The following is a 20,837-nucleotide window of genomic DNA, read 5'->3' as shown; positions in this document are numbered from 1 at the left end:
TGTTGCTAGATATGTAACAGTGTCATCTACCATGCTGTTCAAGTAATACATGTTAGTTAAATGGATTTTTCTTTTTCAATTATCTAGCAACATTTTGTCAATTATCTAGCAGTTCACATTGGCAAGACTTGTCATAAACTTCATAGATCTGTCAGATTCCTATAATGATGGAACATATGTTAAGAAGAGCCCCAAATCCCTTAAAAAAAAAAAAAAAAAAAAAAAGAAAATCAAACATGTGGCCTGGACCAAAAGATATTTAATGCATGTACAATGAAAGGAATCTAGTGATTTTTGAATTCACTGGTCACAATGTCACTCTCTCTTTCAAGTTCTTGCAAGTAGTTCCTCTACTTTTAAAGCTAAAAGGCCATCTTCTCTCCTATTAGCTTTTGTTTTAACAGAGTCCTTTCATTTCCCCAGCAGAACAAATCTTTTTCCACGATCCAACTGCCAAGAGAAATTTTCTTTAACTACCTCTCAAAGCCACCCAAAGCCTTGATATAACACTCAAGAAATGTCTGACAATTTGGGCATTTTTTTCAGATTTTGACAAGACATACTATTCGACACATTTTTTAAGCTATTCAAAACAGATTTTATAAAATGTTCTAGTTAACCTGTAAAGAAATAACTTCTGAATGCTAAGGCACTAAACAGACATTACCAATTTGGTAGAGGTAGTCTTAACACAGTCTTGGAGGATGTTTTACACAGATAATATGCCATTAAGCATACTAGTTTCCTCCTTAGTTCTATAAAATATCTCCTCTTCTATTTGTTCAATAATAAAAAGAGTCATACTCAGAAATGTGACCTACAAAAAGACAAAAAAAATCATAAATATAGTAATAATTTTATACCAGTGATATCCTCTGACTCTGCCTGAACCAAAGTAATGTAAAAGTGAACTTTCATGTTACCTTTAATCATTCAAACAAACAATTGCCATCTCACCCACAAATCCTCTGTTACACAAAATGAAATGAAACCTTACCTAGAAAAATATGGCCAAAGCCCTTCTCATCTGTGTCTCTTCTGGTACTGACAACAAATTACCATGAATTTTCTGGCATATGACTACTTCATAATTCAACATAGAATACAAGACACAACATGTTAAAATAATTTAGCAAAGCAGACAATACTTCATGAACTCATGAGTAAGAAGTGATAAAAAAATTGTAACTGGACCAATACAGTTAGGTAGATGATATCAAACGTTCATACTCAGACAGAATATGTCTGAGGTAGCAAGAATATGTCTGAAAAGAGACATTCTGTTCATCACACAGATCTTGGCAACAAGCCTCAGCAGCTCAAAACAGAAGGTCAATAGAAGCTGCTTTAGACTCCTTTCCCAAGGAGATACAGCATGGCCAAAGAGAGATGCCCAGGTAAGAAAGCCTTGTCAATCATGCATCTGCATTTTCTCTTTTCCATAGGGATAATTTAAAGCATGAGGTAAATAAAACGAAAGAAATACAACATGTTTTCCTAGCTGGGATAAAAAATTTGGAATTTTCATATGCTGTACTGCAATCTTTTTTGCTTGTTCATTTTTATTAAACTGACTTTTTCACATATACAGAAATCATAACTCTGAGACAATCTTATAGGAACAGAATGAAATGCTTTAGTAGGGGTTGCCACTCAATGCAAAAATTAGCAGATGATCTTAATTTTGAATACTATGAACATGTATGTTTTAAAATTATCATCACAACAAGTAATGTTAGAATTTATGTTCAGTGTCCTTTCCTTTAAGAAGTATAAATTATTTCATAGAGGTCTGCTCAAAGTGACCTCTTCATTCTTTATATTCAACCAGTCCTTTTGGTACAATATAAGCAGGAAACTCATACACTGGAAAACTGGAAAACATATCTATTGCAGCTACATATCATGATTTCTTCGCTCCAGTAGGTGTCTGTAATGTAGAAATTTTTCCTTTGCTTTTTATATTCATATTGGGTTGATGCTTACTTTAAAATACAGGTTATTGCAAAGTAAATTAAGAATACGCTGTCTTACTTTGTTAGCATTTACACCCAGTTAGAGCTTGGTACATATCAGACAAAATTTTACAAACCTGGACACATTTATAAATAGAGTGACATTATCACAGTGAGGTTTGAAATAAGTCTTTGTGTCTCACTATAGAAAAAGCCCCGTAGGCTGAAAGTATTAAAAACTAACCATATATCTCCTCATGAATGGATACCTACATAACTGTCCTTACATATTTTGGCAATCTTATAGCTGAAAAGCATTGTCAGTATATATGAGACTAACCATAAAGATTTCTACCTGTAGAAAATGATAGTTTAATAAATTGCTTCAGACAGAGCTAGATTAATCAACTCCATCACCCCAATTAATTATACAGCAATTATTTTCTGATGTTTTAAATGTCTTCTGATTACGTCTTACTCAGTAATTCTCGAAGTGTCTACATCTTAATATTATTTCCGATGTTATAACAAAAATTGCTGATTGTTTCTTACTAGCATAACTTTTTCAAGCTCTAAAGACTTAATCATCCATTTTATCAGTTCTTAGGTAATGGTTCTAAACATCCCCAAACTGGCAAAGAATATTTTTAACGGAATAAATTTAAAAACTCAAGTCATGAATAATTTTTTTTCTACACAGCCTCGAGGAAATGACCACCTATGAGAAATGTTTTACTCTCTGTAGAAGGTCATATAAATACGAGGCCCCTTGCACTCTATAAAGCTTTTTGCCATAATTTCTACAGGTCTGTAAGCCATTTGGGATCCAGAGGTCCTAAACTTTCAACTAATTTTTCATAAGAAAATAGAGCTGAAATCAAATGAAACATGAAATAGGAGGTCAGTAAGGAGAAACTAAATACTTTAGAAGGAAAATTATATCCTCAACTATATCTAGAGTCCAAGTAAATGATGGGAAGCTTTCTAGAACATACTAGGAACTCCCCTAAGTCCTATTGACTCTATTTGGCTTTCAAAACAATCTTACAATTCAACATGCGCCTCCTTGTTGACCATCAGTGGGTTAAGCAGGTCTGTAAGGAACAGATGAACATACTGGGACTCTACCTGAAGCAGCCAAAAATGATCATTTACAAACTTTAGAGGAAAAAGCAGGGAACATTGATCAAAAAAAGTAATGAGGATCAATTCCAGTGCTCTCTTTTCCAGTAGGGGTGAGAATTCCTTTGTGTTTTCACTTGACAGTGTTGATTTTGCCCATGGGTGGGTATTCTGAAGCCTTTTCCAAAGAGCAAGTGCCCAGTAGAGAACTCTTATTTCTAAGACTGAACTAGGAGCCTCTAGGATAGGACTACAGGGTCAGCTAAGTCTATGATTGAGTGAATGAGACAGATGAAAATAAAACTAATTATGTACTGACTGCCACATACATGCAGTATGAAATTGGACTTCTTAACCTTGCATTCAGCAACCAAGCCCTTAGATTTTAGCAAATGAACTTTAGATCGTAAATTCTTAGATTTTTTAGAGTGTAAGTTCTAGATAAGCCCCTGAGCAACCTGATCCAATTAGACCTGCTTTGAGCAGAGAGGGTTGGTCTAGATGACCTTTGGAGGTCTCTTCCAACCTAAATTATCTTTGGGCCTCTGATTCTTCAAGCAGGAAATGTCCATTTGATCTGCGTTTGTAAAGCACCTAGTGTCCGAGACCTTTGGGTGTTACCACAGAAAAAATAAATAATAATCACTAACTGCCAATTTGTTCATACAGTTGATCTAAAGTAATACAAGGAATGGTTTGGTCAGCCTCAGATTATTTACTGGATTCTAAAACTACTGGGGTTTTTTTAAGGACATCACTTTTTTTCCTGACTATAACAGACACACAAGAAAGTAAAACAAAAAAGGTACACAAATAGCATCTGTAATCTATTGCAAAATCTAGCCTATTGCAAAAACATTGCTGCTCTAGCCCATATTTTAAAAAAAGGTTTCTTACTGGTTGGCAGCTGAAGCCACTGAAAACGATAAGCAAGCCTTTCTGGTAGGACAATGTTATTTAACTAGTAACCAGAGTTTTCATTATATAATAATACATGTAGAAAGTATTTAAAAGTTCCACTGAGGATGTGCAAACTGGAATAAGAAAATTCAGCTCAAGCCCATAATTTTACCATTTCTATAGTGTTAGCAACTATTGAAAGTTATTGTGTCTGAATACTGATAAGGAGGATGATGGGACAACTCCTGAGCCCCACACAGTGGACCTTTAAAATTGTTCAATTAGCCTCATGCAGATTTCTACAGCATGGAATGCAATGCCAAGGGGACAACAAAGCCAACACAGGGACTTTAAGCTGTGCCTTCTAAATATCAGGGAAAGAAGCACAGCCAGAAAATGTATTACCTGCAGGAACCACCACTGGGGCTATAGATAGGTAGCATAATTTAGTGCTATCAGAAATCACAACATATACAATAAGCGGCAAAATTTGTACCTACTTGGATTTTGCAATTAAGTATATACCTCTGCTTCACTGGTATTTTTCTGATGTCAAATTTCAAGGACTTTTGATGATAATAAAAAACCCTCCCACTGATATATATGAAAGATAAGCAGTGCGTTTGTAACCCTGTTCCCTGGAAATAGTAGGTCCAGAAACAGTTGGCGCTAAACTTTAAATAAAATTATAGAACTCTTTCAACCTTTCTACTCTCACTGTGTAAATGTGAAAGTAGTGTAAATCTTGTTGACAGTTATTGCCATATCTATTGGCACACACTCAGTGGCAGTTTGAGAAGTGTTGTGCAGCATGGCTAGTGCCCATTACCTGTCTCCCCATATTTTCTTACAATTTATTTTCACCCCAGCAGGCAGTGCCTCACAATGCCATTAATTTGTTGGGCAGCTCATACTTTCCAACACAAACTACTTTACAATGTGCTCTTATAAACAACCTGGTGGTTTACTGGCAATGCTCAACAGTGTCAGGAGGGAGGTTATGATTTAAAGGCAGCAGGTAAAAAATTGAGCAGGTCACTGAGATGACATCGTTTGACCAAACCTCCTCTCCTTTAATTTTACTATCATCAGCACAAGTGCACAAAATCACCAGATTTACACTTGGTCTCCATAATATGTGACTGAAACAATGCTAAATTCAAACAGCTCTTTTTGTTGGTGCTTTTCCTACACAGTATTCTGCTAATAGCATATTTGCTAGCTGACCACAGGTTAAAGAAAACAAATGGAGAAAGAAGGGGGGGAAAAAAGAAATCTTTAAATTGATTTTAACAGCAAGTATGGAAAACCCCACCCAAAGCCCTATCTCCTTGCAGAGTAATTAGGCACTAGTAAAATACTTGCATGACTCCAATATATATTTATAGCTACTTGCAATTGACTGCTTTGGTTAATACAAGCCTTTGCAGAGTGAAGGAAAAAAACCCACCACTAAGAGAACAAATTCAGTCTTTTTAATATAACAAACTGAATATCACATTTTTATCTTTTTTACACTCCAAACACTAATTTCCTCTTGTAAACTCTACTTCTACCTCTAGTAAGTAATGCAAATGTATATACACACAACCTGAGGTGTTATCAGGTTCTTCAAATCATCAATATTTTTAGAATATTTTACATAATTTTTTATCAGTAACACTAAGGTGTGCATTAACTGAAGCTGTCTCTCCTGTTACTCAAAATTAAATTGCTGTCAATCTGACACCTTTTGCAGACACTCAAGGAACTTGAAATTTTCTATTAACAACTAATAGAAAACTAGAATGGATCAGAGGATATGATTACGTGTTACAGCAGCCAAAAATGGTCTGCTAGGCTATTCTATTTTTATTTCTGTATCTTTAATCTAAAGATTCCGGCACCTGGGGCAGGGTTAAATGACCAAACAATCTGAGTAATATGCTATCAGTATTCCTAGGGAATACTTGTCTGCCATTACACAAACTGAATACTGCAAAATGGTTATTGAAGCTTTTCATGCAAAGGTCACAATAGAAAAGCATATCTTTGGCGTCAAAAATCTCTTAGTGTAAATCTAAGCCATAAATGCAAGTATCACTCACATGTAAAGAGAGCCTGAAGGGGTTAAGCCTATCTCTGTCTTAAATTCATGCAACCTTTCCACTTAATTTTAAACATTTTCCATGTGCTTGCAATGTTTTCTAATAACAGGCCAATTCCTTAACTCACACAGGAATCTAAATTACAATAATCACATGCATTCCTTTCCCCAAGAAAGGAAACACCTGTTGTAGTTCGTTAATTGCTGACTTTTTGTAAGCTTTCAGAAGAAAACTAACATTTACAAATAATTTATAACTGAAAATCTTCAGAAGCTGAGAAACACATGAATTTTAAAACTGATATGAAACTCAGAATATATGTTGAGATAGTAACAGATGTTTTCACTTTGTTAATTAAAGAAAAACTCTGTATCAAAGTACCATAATAGGATATGGTTATTTTATAACTAAGATGGGGCTACTTTCTGTTCCATTTCACTTCTGCAATAATTGTTATTCATGCCACTATACAGCAGGAGAAAATAAAAAAACATTAAACCCCAAAAAAGTATGAGAATAAAAAAAAGTTTGTGTACTTAACTCTATACAATGTAGATTTATTCAGTGAGGAATTTAAGAAATTAATTCACTTGTTTCTATGGAATTCTTGGTGAATTAGAGAAAAAGGCACATATTTACATGATTACAAACTCTAAAGTGTCAATTAAACCTATCTTTATAAAAAATACACACACATGCACTCATATTTGTAATAGTAGTAGTAGTTTTAATCTGAGACTTGCTAATTATTTCCAGCCACATTCTAATATAACAAAAAAGTGAAATTCTGCCCTAAGCTATGGTACTTTATTTTCATTCATATAAATCCGGTAATTTCAGTGGAATTACCCTCCTTAAAAGGAGCAAAAGGACTTATGACTTGTGCTAATGCTCTTACTCAAATATCTGTATTTGAGGCATGACATGGTACTTTTAAATAACAGCAACTCATCTGCTGTATCTACTGTTATGCTGCTAAGCTGGACATGGTAGTTGACACATGGTAGCAAAAGTATAGTCAGAGCATGATCAACACGGAGGAAAGACTCAAGGAAAGAGTGCACAAAAGGCAAACTCTAGCTTCTCCTGTCATGTACAAATGAGATAGTTTTAGAGCTTCACATCCTGCCAGGTGTATTTTCAAATGACAGTCAAGTCTGTCTATCAGTAGCAGGATAACCATTGCCTTCAGTACTACAAATGGAAAAAAAATTAAAAAAAACAAAAAAAGAGGAAAAATAAAAGAAAAAACCTGGGTGAGCTGATCAGTTTTTTTTCTACAACAAAGAATGATATGTGTTACTAAGTCTGCAGTGGATAGGGGAAAAAAACCCCAACAAAATATCCGGATATTGCATTCACATCCCTTGTCATTTATGACTTAACTAATGGCTGGCATACAGGTAAGTGTTCATTTACCTGGGTTAATGAGGTGCAAGGCTTATGAAGGGCTCCTAGCAAAGCCAAGTTAAGCACTGGGAATACTGTGGAACAGGTCATACAAACCTTCTGCAGACACCTGTGCTGAGGTATGTGCCACAGGCCCCGCACAAGGTGCACATTAGAGCACATCCTTTGTTCCAGGTCAGCCAGACCCAGGCTAAATACACCTTGAACGCTGCAGAGGAGCCTGAGCTACTCTAAGTGGCTGGCCCAATATGAGAATGCACATCAGCAAGGTGATGTTCCCACTCCAGCATCCAAAGGCCCAGCAGAACAACGCAGTAATGCTGACAGCAGAGAACTTGGTGTGATTATTTGGATGCTACGTGGTAGGTGTATCCTGAAGCAATAAGCAACTTCCTACTTCTTAACATGGCTACTTAACATGCCATCACTCCCACCCTCACCTTTTTCTCTGTATGAACCAATTTACTGAGACTTTTTTTTATACAGTAGCTAATTTCACCTACTGCATTTAATGTCATAGGAGTTATACATGTAAATCCCTGTACTTAGAGATAAGATAGTCCTTTATGCCGTTTTAATCAATCTTTGTCATGGGTATGTTACTTAATAGCTCTGTCTTCCTATAGAAAATGAGCAACTTAAGGGAAATGAAACTTTTCAAAGATACATTTTCCTTCTGGCAGACTGTGAAATACACCATAATTATCCTCTTTCGATGAATAACGTTTGAAAGAAAATGAACATTCTGTGCACCAAAAAGTATAATACAATGACAATCTCAAGTGCCTTTTAAATAAAAGGAAATTGTTTTGCTGCTATGATCTATATTGCACAGAAACATATATACATGCTTGATAAATATAAAACCAAATCAGACTATCAAGCCATTTTTTAAGGTCCTACTACTTTCTAATAACAATAAACTCAATGTTTCACAGCCAAAAGGCATTGTATTTATATTTCTGAAAGATTAAAATTGTGTTATGAATTATGGGCTCCATCTTGCATTCCTATGGAACTACTTGTAGGAGCAAGGCTTGGACTGAGCATGGCCTCTTTTAAAGATAAGGGGAGAGAGATAATGGCACCGCAAAACTTTACCACTGGGGATGGGGGCATAGGGGGTTAGTGAGGTTGGAAGAGAAGACAGGAAAAGGCCTTTTCAATAGCATAATAAAATCATGACTTTCCAGCCTACCTTCTCCTATTTGGAAACCTGTATTATCTTTAACAGCTCGGTAAAGTAAATGTTTGAACACAGATCTTACAAACTAATGGTGCTATGCACAAGTTAACTAAACAGTTAGGACAAAGTGCCATTCAGCCCTTTATGACATCTGAATATATTGTTCCAGTAAATATGAGCATGAAGCAAAAATAAGGAGCCAAGGCCACACAACCTTCATTAGCTAATATGGGACAAAAACATTTGAATACCAACCTCTCCCTCAGACAGTCAGCCAAAATCCAGTTTTGAGTTAGGAAAATTACAACTCTACTTTTTTACTGTGGGGAAACTTCAATGTTTATTTCTTACATCCCTTGTTTTCTCTTTTTAATTTTCTTCTCCCTTCCCCTATCCCTCCTCCCCAAATCACTGCCTCCAGAGAGATAAGAAGCTGCTGATTAGTGGTAACACATCACAGTATGGAGCACTCTGTTCCACAGTTTCTAGAAGAACCAACAAAAACGTGGAAACTAATAAGTATCACTAGAAGGAACTTCTCAGTTGCATCTTGCCTTACAAAAGTCCTGGATTTGCAAGAACGGGTGCTTCCACTGGGAGAAATCAGTAAGGCTTCCTTGCCCAGGCTGAACTTTCAGCAAAGCCAGAGATCCAACACCTCACACACTGATGAGCTGCACCTTGCAGCTGCCTCAGGGAGACAGCAGCTCCCACTGCCCACCAAGTTCCTACTTAGTGGCTGGTCACTGCTGCTCAGCAGGTGGAAGAGGCCTGTGTACAATTAGTGCTGCCATGCAAATGCACCCAAACGATACGGGATACTCAGCATGCCATTCAGATGTTTAAAAGGTGACAAAATAATGCAGTACACACTAAATATGGGGCAGTATGTAATGCCACTGAATACTATCCTATTTCCCAACACTGCTCATACAATAATATCCAAAACAGGTGTTCCCCTGCTCTAGTCCCCAGCACTTGGAAACCGCACTCCAAACAGGGTTTCCACAAACTGGACAGACAGATCCTCTACCACAGTCATTTCTGCTCAGTAGATTGGTGGCCACAGAGCTAATCAAAGACAGGGGACACACCAGCACCTGATCCATTGAAGCAAGCATGGCTCAGTTCAACAAGTCTTATCTGGCAGTGGTGCCCAATTCCCATTCCTGCTCCAACAACTGTTTAAGTATTTGATGAACTGTCTCCACATGCAGAACATACAGAAATTCATCTCACCATCTAGTTAGCAGGAAAGGCGGTGTCTAACCCAACCTATTCCTTAGGTTCTACTGAACTGGAGAGAGAGTCACCTCCAGTGAGCATTTTATTCTGTCTACCTTAGATACTTATTTGAATGCAGGATAAATACTTTTCTTGAGGTGACTCTATCTACTGGCTATAGGGTTGATTTCTTAGACACTGAAGTTTATGCCACACTAACTTAACAGCCCTAACAATTATTTCATTTACTGTAAACAACACACAACACTCCCAAAATAGTAACAAAAAATTCTACACAGAAATACGTGCCCTTTAGTTTAAAGCTTCAGAATAGAAGTGGCACATGCATGGACAAGAAAAAAAAATACTCTTTGAATAAATCTAAAAATTTTTTTCTAATGTTTAGACTAATGTTAAAAGTTGAATGTCTTAACATAGACCAGTTATGAAATAGCTCTAATTAGAATTTTTTCTCTGTGGTAATGTGTTAATGTCTATGTTGTAAAAAGCTGTCTAAAAAAGATACAAAGTAAGGGCTATTACCTTATGTAGCCATGACATTATCAATAATATTTAATAAAAATATTATCATAGAGAGTTCATTATACATGCCTTACCCTGTCAAAAATAACCTAAAGTCTACCAATAATGAACATACACTGTGTATATTTGGTGCATATATTACACAGACTGTGTATGCAGTACACAGTTTCAACTTTTTTAACAAGCAAAGGTCACCTAGCCAGAGTATAGGTTATGAAAGATCTCCATAAATTAAATTAAGCAGCTAGCTCACAAAGTTATAAGCTGTTTAGGGGACATGTCAGGAATCCCCTATCTATAGGGAAGCTTCTCTCTCCCTGTAGAGTAGAATTTGACACCTAGTAAGAAAGGCATTTTCTATTCTTTTAATATTTATGGATATTTTGAAGTGTTTTAAGGTCTTCACAGTCTCTGCATGTTTCGAACTACTTTTAACTGCAGTGAACTGCCTGCATATGCATTATTCCATCTCCAAAGCTACTGTATTTCCATTCAGAAAATCATAATGCAGTTATTAAAAGAGATTTCCACACAGAGTTATTGAATCATATTGGTAAGCTTGGTTTATGCCTAGGTGCTGTGACATGAATGCACACTATCTTGAATTAGTCTAATAGTCTGTGGAGTGACAGCTCACTGCAGCTCTTAACAAGCTGCACAGATCAACTTGGCAAGTACTTGGTTAAGTATCAGTGTACCTGGTGATGTACAAAATAAATATGAAACAGTATTACACTGAAATATTTATAGTTTAAAGGTTTCACCCATGAACAGCTCATAGATATTGTCTTCAAGTATGAGTCCATTGAGGTGGTGGAAAGTTACAACAAGTTATGTATTTGTTTGCCATCAAATCAGAAGAGACTTTAAAAGGGATTCCATTTCAGGACAGGGCCCTAACTAAGGAAATCAAAAGCATAACAACATCCACCCCGAGGGAAACTTCATTTAGCGAAAAGTTTACTGGAGAGATCTAAAAAAAAATTCCTTTTTGTCACAAAAGGTTTGAAAATTTTATTTAGAATTTCTGTGAGGAAGAAAACTGTTTAAGACTTAACATAAGGGGTATGTATTTTTCATGTAAGACATGCTGCCATGATTTAAGTTATGTTTTAGATGCAATTTGCAACCAAGTAGCGCAGTTATTTGCATTTATGTTTCTCAGCTCATAGTTTTGTTTCTATGCAGTATGTCAATCTTTTCAAAGTACTGACTTTTGGAATTCATCAGTATCTGTGTATATCCAAAAAAATTCCTATCCAAATAATGTTCAAGGGTAGTTCACAGTAACTAAAATCTGTAAATGGCCTGTGGATAGATGTATCATAGATATGTTCATACTAGAAGACTTTAAATAAAACAACAAATGGAAACATTGAAAGTATGAGATTCATGATGTGAAAACACTAAGTCATCTACTTTCACAAATTGTCACATATATCTGTAGTTTTATTTTTTCCAAATGCATTGACATTGTACAATAGAAATTGTACTCATAGATTAGAAATTAAAATGGAATTAAATTATAAAAAGGCCACGTAATTTTTAGCCTAACAAAATGTGATGAAAGATCCCCTCTAGTTCTACGCAGTAGCTAAAATGAAACCTGTAGTACTTTTTCCACTAAGAAGGATTATGATAATACTTAGTACACTACAGCTAAATATGTTTGGGTGCTATTTTTCTTTTCCAATTAGTTATAATCTAATCAGACAAATACACTTTCATATATATTTTATATTAAAATGTTACTAGTTAGACAGAAATGCAATACACAGGCACACATACCTATATGCTCTGACTGCCAAATATTTCTCTTTAGCATACATGCACAAACCCCTAATAAGATAAGCAGGGAATGCATTTAAATAGCGCACACTTTAAACCACTACATTTCAGTATATTATTTTTCAGACTACACGCACATAACCAGACTGTTTTCCAAGCAGACATCCATTTGATTACTTAAAGTGCAAATTATGGTCTGACTATTGAGTGTGCAGAGGAGGATAATAGGAAGTGCAAAGAAAATACAAGCCTTTCACATCAACAGGTGGCAACGCTAAATAGGAAAAAAAGAAGAGGGGAGTGGGCTCAGAGGAATATACCTTCCCTGTGCTGTACAGATATCTAAGAAAGAAAAAAGATTTGGCAGAAACTGGACCCTTTTTCCTGCAGCGATGATCTTGTTGCATGTACATGGTTTGTACACAAAGCATGGGGAAGACAGCACCAGCACCTCATAGAGGTTTCTTGGGCAGTTTGTGAAGTCCTCCTTGGGGCTGTTCAACATGCTCGGGGGCAACAAACTACACAGAGCGAGGAGACAGCTTCCAATAGTTCATGCAAGTACCCCACCTAAGGGCTCAGAGTACTAACCTTCAATTCATGTATTTATGGTCAAGTTATAAAACCATAAAAGCAGAGACAAGAATACAGATTGATATACAGCTGAAAAACCCACAGTTGTACTGCAATTGAAAATGTCTAAAAGTAAATGTGCATGCCACTCAGGAGTCCCATATAATACTGTTAGATTTATAAAAACCAAACAAAATTCAACACCAAAATCTTATATATATAGGTATCCATAGGAAAACATGAGGATTGATTGCTGTCTCCTAGGAAGTGAAGTGTTTAGTTGTCAAATGATTAGATGCTTTATTTGGACATAAACCAAACTGCATGGGTGTTTATTCAGAATAAGTTAATAAATAGAAGTTAACAAGCATGTATTTATCATGGTTCTCAATACAGCAATACCTATCTCTGCACCAGGTATTAATACTTAGCAAAATGTTTTCTTCAAACTAAAAAGTACAATGTGCCAAAAGTACACAGTGCCTAAGAAAACAATCGGCTAGTGAAAAAATCACAACACTTTCAAGTGACAGTCAGTTATTTCCCCAGTGAGTAGATTCAGATTTAACAAAACTATTTGAGAAACCTAGACATAAAATTGATTGAATTCCATTATTCAGCAATAATCTTGAATTCTGAGTTGATGAAGCACACTCAGCCTAAGAACTGATCTTAGCTAGCAGAATTAAGTGACTCTTCCTTGCAGTATAAAATAGGAGTGGATCCATAAAGCTAATCAGTTGGTTCTGAAATTTTCACACCACCTTCATTTTTGAGTTTTGAGTTGTTTTAACCTGGTTTCATGGACTAAACACCCACTTGAAGTCAGAGCATGTACCTCCCAAACCCATCCACCCCATACCTTTAAAAGGAATCTACTTTGCATGCTCAAGACTGCCCAGTGTTTCAAACTGGAACGAAATAAATACGGACTACTCTGAAATCCAAGAAGGGTACTCCTGCTCAGCACTGGAATGCTACTGTACATGGAAACAATAATACTATCTATGTACTCAGTGATGTGAGAGGTGCTCTAGTTTTTGATATTGAGAAGTCAATCTCTGCTTTAAAATTGCCTTTTAGATGAAGCTACTTCCATCCATAGTGTACATCAAGTGATTAGAAACTAACTAAGGAGCACAGTTTTTCTAAAGTAAGGTGCCTAATGTCTGCTCTATGAACATTTCAACAGGTAATATGGGAAGTTCTGTTCAGTCTTTAATATTTTTATTATAATTTTATTTTCTCCTGTTCAGGAAAATGGAAATTGAGTGTAGCAATGCCCTTTTAATACACCAGTTGTAGTCAGTAGATTGAAATCACTGTTACATATGTATCAAAGACGCACATAATTTCAATAATTAAACAGGTGATAATGTCTGCTTCACTACTATCAAAAGGATAAACGTCCTGTCTCCCTACGTTCAGGAGCAAAACAAAAGGAAAAAATTTGGTGAGCCCTTTACACAGCAGCCTCCATCTCTTGAACATCAGGGCATAACTCAGAATTGTAGCATACACAGAAGCTTAGTGCCTGGTAAGACTTTGGCTGACAGGGTGTATTGGTGAGTCACACTGAGATATTGAGAACATATGTCAAATTGCTAAAGCTCACAGAAATTGAATGCTAGTGCCTATTGAAGCCCCTCAGCCATAAAAAACTACTTTATTCCTAAACTTTTGTCATCCAGATAATTTAGCTGAATTAAAACTACAACACATAATAATGAACTATATTATAACTAGTGACTTAAAAATTACTGTTGCTGAAATGTAGCAGTAGGATATTCAAAACTACTTAAAGGATCCCAATAGCATGAGACAGTTAAAAGTCCTAATCTTTATACAGTCTGAATGAAGAGGAGAAGAAAGATAGTCTGAAGCAAAAGATAATCCTTTTTGTAGGGTAAAAAGATAACAAACAAACAAACCAACAAACAACAAAACCCCAAAACATTTTCAAAGTCTGGTCTGTCCGTCTCTTTGGTGTGAAAAGAGTGATGGCTTATAATCGTTTGGACTTGTGATGGGCAGTCACATGTTACAATGCATAGTATTCAGATTCTCAGAGAAGAATAGAGATTATTATTTATTATTGGTTTTGTCAAGAGTTATGTTTAATAATAAAATTTATTGAGAAAGCGCCTCTAATCACCAGGAAGGTATATAAGCCCTGAAAAAAATTATCATGCCTGTGCAAGCCAACTACAGCACATGTATTCAAGGATTGATACAGCATTATAACATAGTAACATAAAATGTATAGACAGCTTGCTATTTTTACTCTGAAGTAACTTCCATCGCCTCTGGCCAGAGCTTGTTAGAAACGGCACAATTATCCCCGAGTTTTATGCACACTGATATTAAGAAGCATTATAAATGCTCGGGAAGCACTTTCCAACTCTAAAATCTCCAACTACCTCTAGACTGAATGTCACAGTAGCAAACAGTGCCACATGATGTGATTAGTCAGCGTAACATGTAATACCTAAGGCAGGCTTGCAAGTATAGAGACGGCAATTGGCAGTATGTCTTTGTTTGTGCCCTTGTGCCAGTGCTTCCCATCAGAAAGCTAAAAGCACAAGAAAGGAAATATCTAAGAACTGCCTATCCTTTTTCTTGACAAGGTCAATTATATAACCAAGTTGATATTATGGAGCCAGATAGCCCATATCAATCTGTAAGCTTACCTTGGCATACAAACTTCAATTCCTTGGCATCTGTAACGGTGGTTCTTTTATCTGACCTCTTCTTTTCTGTCCGACGGTGGCTACGTCTTTTCTTTGTCTCTCCCCAAAGATTCGACCCACCATGCATGCTAGGGATGTTTAGAATGGCAATTCCTTCCAGAGAGATATTGATTAAGTCTAGCTGAATTCCATCACACTGATTAGAAAGGAAGAAAGAAAAAGGAAAAAAAAAGAAAAAGAGAGAGAAAGCAGTATGAGAGAAAGAAAACTCTGAATGTTCTTTTTCTCAGATATTTTTCTTCAGCAATTTATCATTCTTAACACTGCTAATAGTTTATTCAATGTTTATACCTAAGATTGTACCTGAATAATTTTGTACCTGAAAAGGAGGTATAAGAACAGATCATCATTCAGAAGGTAAAATATGATTGCTATTCAGGTTTTGATTGCCTAAGCGTGGGATCATTTGGTACTGTCTTGTTATCTGATACCTGTTCACTGACCCAAGTAAAATATATTTCTAGCTTCACTACAGCTATTAGCAGAAAAATGTTTTTACTACCAAAATTTCTTTATCAATAACTGGAGGGTTTTTGTTGCCTTTTCCAGCTAAATTTTCTGCCTTATGATTTTGCAATGATACTTGTCACTCTAACAACTGAGTCCCCTCCACAACAAACTGAATATAAAAGTCCCTGCATGCAGAGAATACACAGACATATGGAAAGGAGTCTAAGCAAGACCCAAGAGCACAGAACATCACACAGGCATTAGTTTCAATCGAAAGGCACAACAATATCAGCACAGGGCTATGCCTCACTAGTAGCTCCTAGCAAGAGGTAAAATTAGTAGAAGTGGGTACAGCAATTGCTGATGCTGCTACAGCATTTCTTACCCCAGAACCTTCGCCAACCACTTCTCTGAAATATGCATCATTACTAAGGGAAAACATAGGATAAGGAGCTAAAGAAGAGGAATCAGTGCTCTAAAACCTTTCCAAGACTTACTGGACACACAGAAGTAATCTTAGCCCGTGGCATAGTCCCTTCAGTGCTTCAGTGCTGGAATCATAACCCATGTCACTAGTGTGTATTTCTCATGCTTCCTATAGCAACCCTGGAGATTAAGACATTTTATACAAGTACATTTCTTTGCTAAATCTGGCTTCCCATTTTATCTTATAATGGGACCATTTTTTCACTTCTGGAAAATGGCTCAGGGATCCTAACATATCAGACTGCTCAGTGACAAACTGCAACATTTTCTCAGGTGGTTGAAGCCTACAACATTTTCAGATACAGTTCACCTGAGACTCACTGCATGAGATGAACCTAGCTTAACAGCATACACCTAGCCTTCACTGGCTATAATTTACTCAAGCTAAGTCCTCCTGTCTACCAACATTAGGAATTTTTTAACCCATATAAAATGTAGCAAAATACTGAAGAACCTCTTCAAGAGAAAAAAAAACCCAACTTCATATTACAACAGCGGAACCTGCAGGTGGAAAGCAAAGCATCCATTTCTACTCATGAGTTCTCTGAACCAGCCAGTTGCCCAGGATTCATGTACTTGCACCTCGGCTAGAGATAGATTAGCTTAAAAAGCAACATAGAGTATATCAATATCCTGGCAAGTCACACGCACCACAGTGTAGAGCAGCGCATTTTTAATACATTAGATCCTACTCCTGCAATGTTCTGCAAGCTTGTAGAAGATCTAGTCAACCATTTCAAACTAAGAGTATTATTTTACAATTCCAATATACAATAATCAGGAAGAAAACGGGAAAAATAATTAAGCATGCTTCAGTAGTAGTCCACTGACATCTTGCAGCTTGCTGCTCTGTGGGTCACTGGCACTTCTTGCTCTCTGCCTAAACCTTTATCACAGCTTCGAAGAAGAAAAGCCAAGTACAACTCAAGAACAACTGTGAATAATTGTTTATTCTTAAACTTTCTGAGATCATAAAACAGAACTGTATTACAATGCACACACATCTTAATTCTTCTAAGAAGAGCATAAATCTGAAGAGAGAACAATTTCAACACTAAGATTTCCATTTCATATTTGCTCTTCAAGAATTAAATTTTAAACCTGTGGATTATATTCATACAGGGAAACCCTTAAAGTCAAAAGGCATATCTGAAAGTGAATTGGCAGTTGTGGCAACTACTGTAATTGAAAGTGTAACTTTTTAATAACACTTTTCTTACAAGAATAAAGGCATAGGTCTTCACTGGGATTTTTGGAAGCAAATTTGTGGTTTTCTCTGGCATTTTATATGTATTAAATACTAAGATGATTTATTTTGCTAAAAATTCTGCTCATGTGTATGCTCACTTACTGCTATACATTCTAGATAAACAGATATTAATTTCATAATTAAAAGTAATCTTGTGTAAATACCCTGCAGGCCTCAATGAATCAAACACATACTGTGTGTCAGGCCTCCCACTGTCTTCAAGTGGAATGTACTGGCTGGATAATTAGATAGTACATATTTTTTAACCTTATTTGCATGCATATTATATCTTTTGCACACTGACAAGCAGCAGTAACAACAAAAGTCAGATTACCACAGGGAATTCCCACAAAGAAGTCTTCATTTCTTATAATTTGCAGCCTAAATTAAAATAATTTGATCTTTGACAAGGATGAAATGTCAAGCAGAAGGGGGTCCTCTACAAGCCACGGCCTGTGGCTTCTGAAATCTGCCTAATTTATGTCAGTCACTTCTTAATACATATTTAAGTATTACACGAGAAAGATGATAAATATGCAATCTGACACCTTTGGTATTTCCCTGCTGTTAATTTATAAAGGTCTGGCGTCCCCCAAACTGACTGGAACTATTTAAATAAAAGAAGAATTGTGAAATAGGATGGCACGGGGTCTAGCTTCCATTTTCACTCAATATTGAGCACAGCAGGTAGTACACTAAGACAATTATGTGACGAGGCCTCAGAGTCCCACAGTGATGAGCAACTTTCTGAATTAAGAAAAAAGGAGCATTTCTTTTGTTCGTACACAGCCAAAAAGTTTGCCCTACAGGTACCTCTGCATAGTCCTAACACATTCCTCTATTACAAAAACAAAACACACGTGTTCTGCTTGTTTTCTTTTTTCTTTTTATTTCAAATAATGTAATGATGCTGTAAAAACAAAAGCATGTTTTTAAAATGTGGAGTATGTCTACCTAGATTAAAAAGGAAATGCTAGCTCTTCTAACTCTTTTTTACCTTCTTTTCTGGCTTCAGTCACTTCCTGGGTATTATTGTTTATGCCTTATTTATCATATCAAATATTTTCAGATCATCTCTCTGTTGAGAAAATACGTATCTATGCTTGAAAAGAGCTGGTATGACGGCTTTACTGCGAAACCAAGGGCAATATCAAGCAAGTGCACAGGAATGTTTTAAACTCCTTTACCTTACCCAGTAATACCAGGTGGTATAGAAGGCTTACCTTGGTCCCACTATGCTTTTACAGCGTTGCAGATATTGTCCATGCCACCCCTACTTACACAGCATCTATACCTACTCTCATTAAATACCTTTCACATGCCTTTCTTTTTTTCTGAAGTCGAAATAAAGTGCAAGTTCTTTAAATTATAAAAGCTTCTGCCTTGTTTACTGACACATAATTATTGAAAATAAATACTTAATTTTGTCCTAGTTTTTGGGGTTTTTTTGTTTCATTTTGTTTTCTTTTCCATTACAACCTTTCCTCAACTTCTTGCATCCCATTTTGAAAACAAAAATCTATCTTATTCTGGATAATATAAGAATTGTGTCCAATTTCTTCTGCATCTCACACTCATACAGAAGGAAACAGAGAACATGAGTCAGGAATGTATGTCAGAAAAACCAAGCTTAATTAGGTTAGAAATCAAATACATGGTTGAACAAATATTTGCCCAGAGAACATTAGATCACTGTCTCACAGCTCAGAGATACAGATCCTTAATCTTCCCAAGCATTGTGCATTCAAAATTTGGCTGTAGAGCAAACACATTCTTTGTGCATTTTATCTGGAGTGAAATGTGGTCTCATACATCAACCTCCCATTTACAGTGACATCCCCAAGGAGCATCAGGTTAAAAATCAGATTAAAACGGTGCTACTCCAAAATGCTGATAATGTTCAAACAAGAAACATTAGATACAAGCATACTGGCAAGCATTGTAATTTACTCATTGTAAATAAATATGCGAATAACTAGCTCCTAACACTTCCTGTAAATTTTGGAAACTATGCTTTTTGTTCCTCACTGTATGACTAATGGTAATGACCAGGATAGATGAAGTGAATACTAAAAAACGTCTCATATACTGGCAGTGTAACACTTTATTGGCAATAACAGTTATTGACATGAATTGGTAATAATTTTACAACTGATACGAGCAGCACCACAAACTTGTATACTGACTTGTTTGCTTTGTGATGTTAACACTTTCAGTGGTTACAATCATATGGTTAAAGTTCACATCTTAGTATGTATCAGAATATGTATGACTTTCTCTAGATATTAATATTTTATTGGGAAACCCTGCTCTTCAATTTGTATTTAATCAAAAGGTACATTTAACTTGCAGTTTATTCAAATCTAATCAAACCAGGTTAAGTATTTCTTCCAATAACTAACAAAATATTCTTCATGCTACATTTTCTTAAACTCATGTATGGGGAGCACTCTCTTGGGAAACAAGGGGGATTTTTTGGTTAAGTGTTTTTTCTAAGGCTTTTGCTGGAGTTTTGGGGTTTTTTTTTAATTATATTTTAATCTAACGTGAGGAACATGTTTTCACTTCAAAGAGAAACATAACAGCATAACAGGCAAGTGTGGCACTGCTGGTGTTACAGTTTCAGTCTCAGTATTCTTTGCTACTTGTTCTGCTACCAGGCACATGGTTCCTTCAGATCATTTCAGACTTCATCCTTTAGGAAGCTTTGACTCGACTCTCATAGCTCCCACCATACCTCTCTGAGTGCCTCATGCTGTGACACAAATACTCCATTGACACATGTGGTTCCTCATTACTACTGGAAAGGAAAAGCACCACAATCGTCTTGAGAAATTATTTCATTATTTGACCTAAATTCTCAGTTTGTATCTTCACTCATTTCTCATTTTTCATGTACTTATTTATAAACATCAGACCCCCAAACAGTTTATGTAATACAGCCACTTATCCTAGCACCCATCAAAGTGGCAGTGGCACATTATTTTAAATTCCTATTTTGTCTGTAAGTATCCTGTGTCTTTTTAGTTAATGTTCAATGTATAATGGCAAGATGACCCCTTGTGCAGAGAGAAAAGCTATTTAATGAAGGGGAATAATTCAAAAAAATATATA

The 20,837-nt window shown here is 36.0% G+C and overlaps 1 protein-coding gene across 10 annotated transcripts in view; it reads right to left on the bottom strand.

Annotated features, from left to right (window-relative positions):
* The window catches only part of DGKB (diacylglycerol kinase beta), a 381,383-nt gene that overhangs the window by 60,625 nt on the left and 299,921 nt on the right, over positions 1-20,837 (bottom strand). For 9 of the 10 annotated variants that reach the window (XM_032110604.1, XM_032110600.1, XM_032110590.1 and 6 more), the window contains one exon: positions 15,479-15,674. In XM_032110604.1, coding sequence (XP_031966495.1) covers positions 15,479-15,674 — 196 coding nt within the window. Of the gene's footprint in view, positions 1-15,478; positions 15,675-19,813; positions 20,524-20,837 lie in introns of those variants that run through there. The other variant, XM_032110658.1, reaches the window with a different exon arrangement.

This window comes from Corvus moneduloides, chromosome 1, assembly GCF_009650955.1.
Source record: "Corvus moneduloides isolate bCorMon1 chromosome 1, bCorMon1.pri, whole genome shotgun sequence".
Taxonomy (NCBI): domain Eukaryota; kingdom Metazoa; phylum Chordata; class Aves; order Passeriformes; family Corvidae; genus Corvus; species Corvus moneduloides.
Note: the sequence above shows the minus strand (reverse complement) of the source record. Positions and strands in the feature narration are given on the sequence as shown.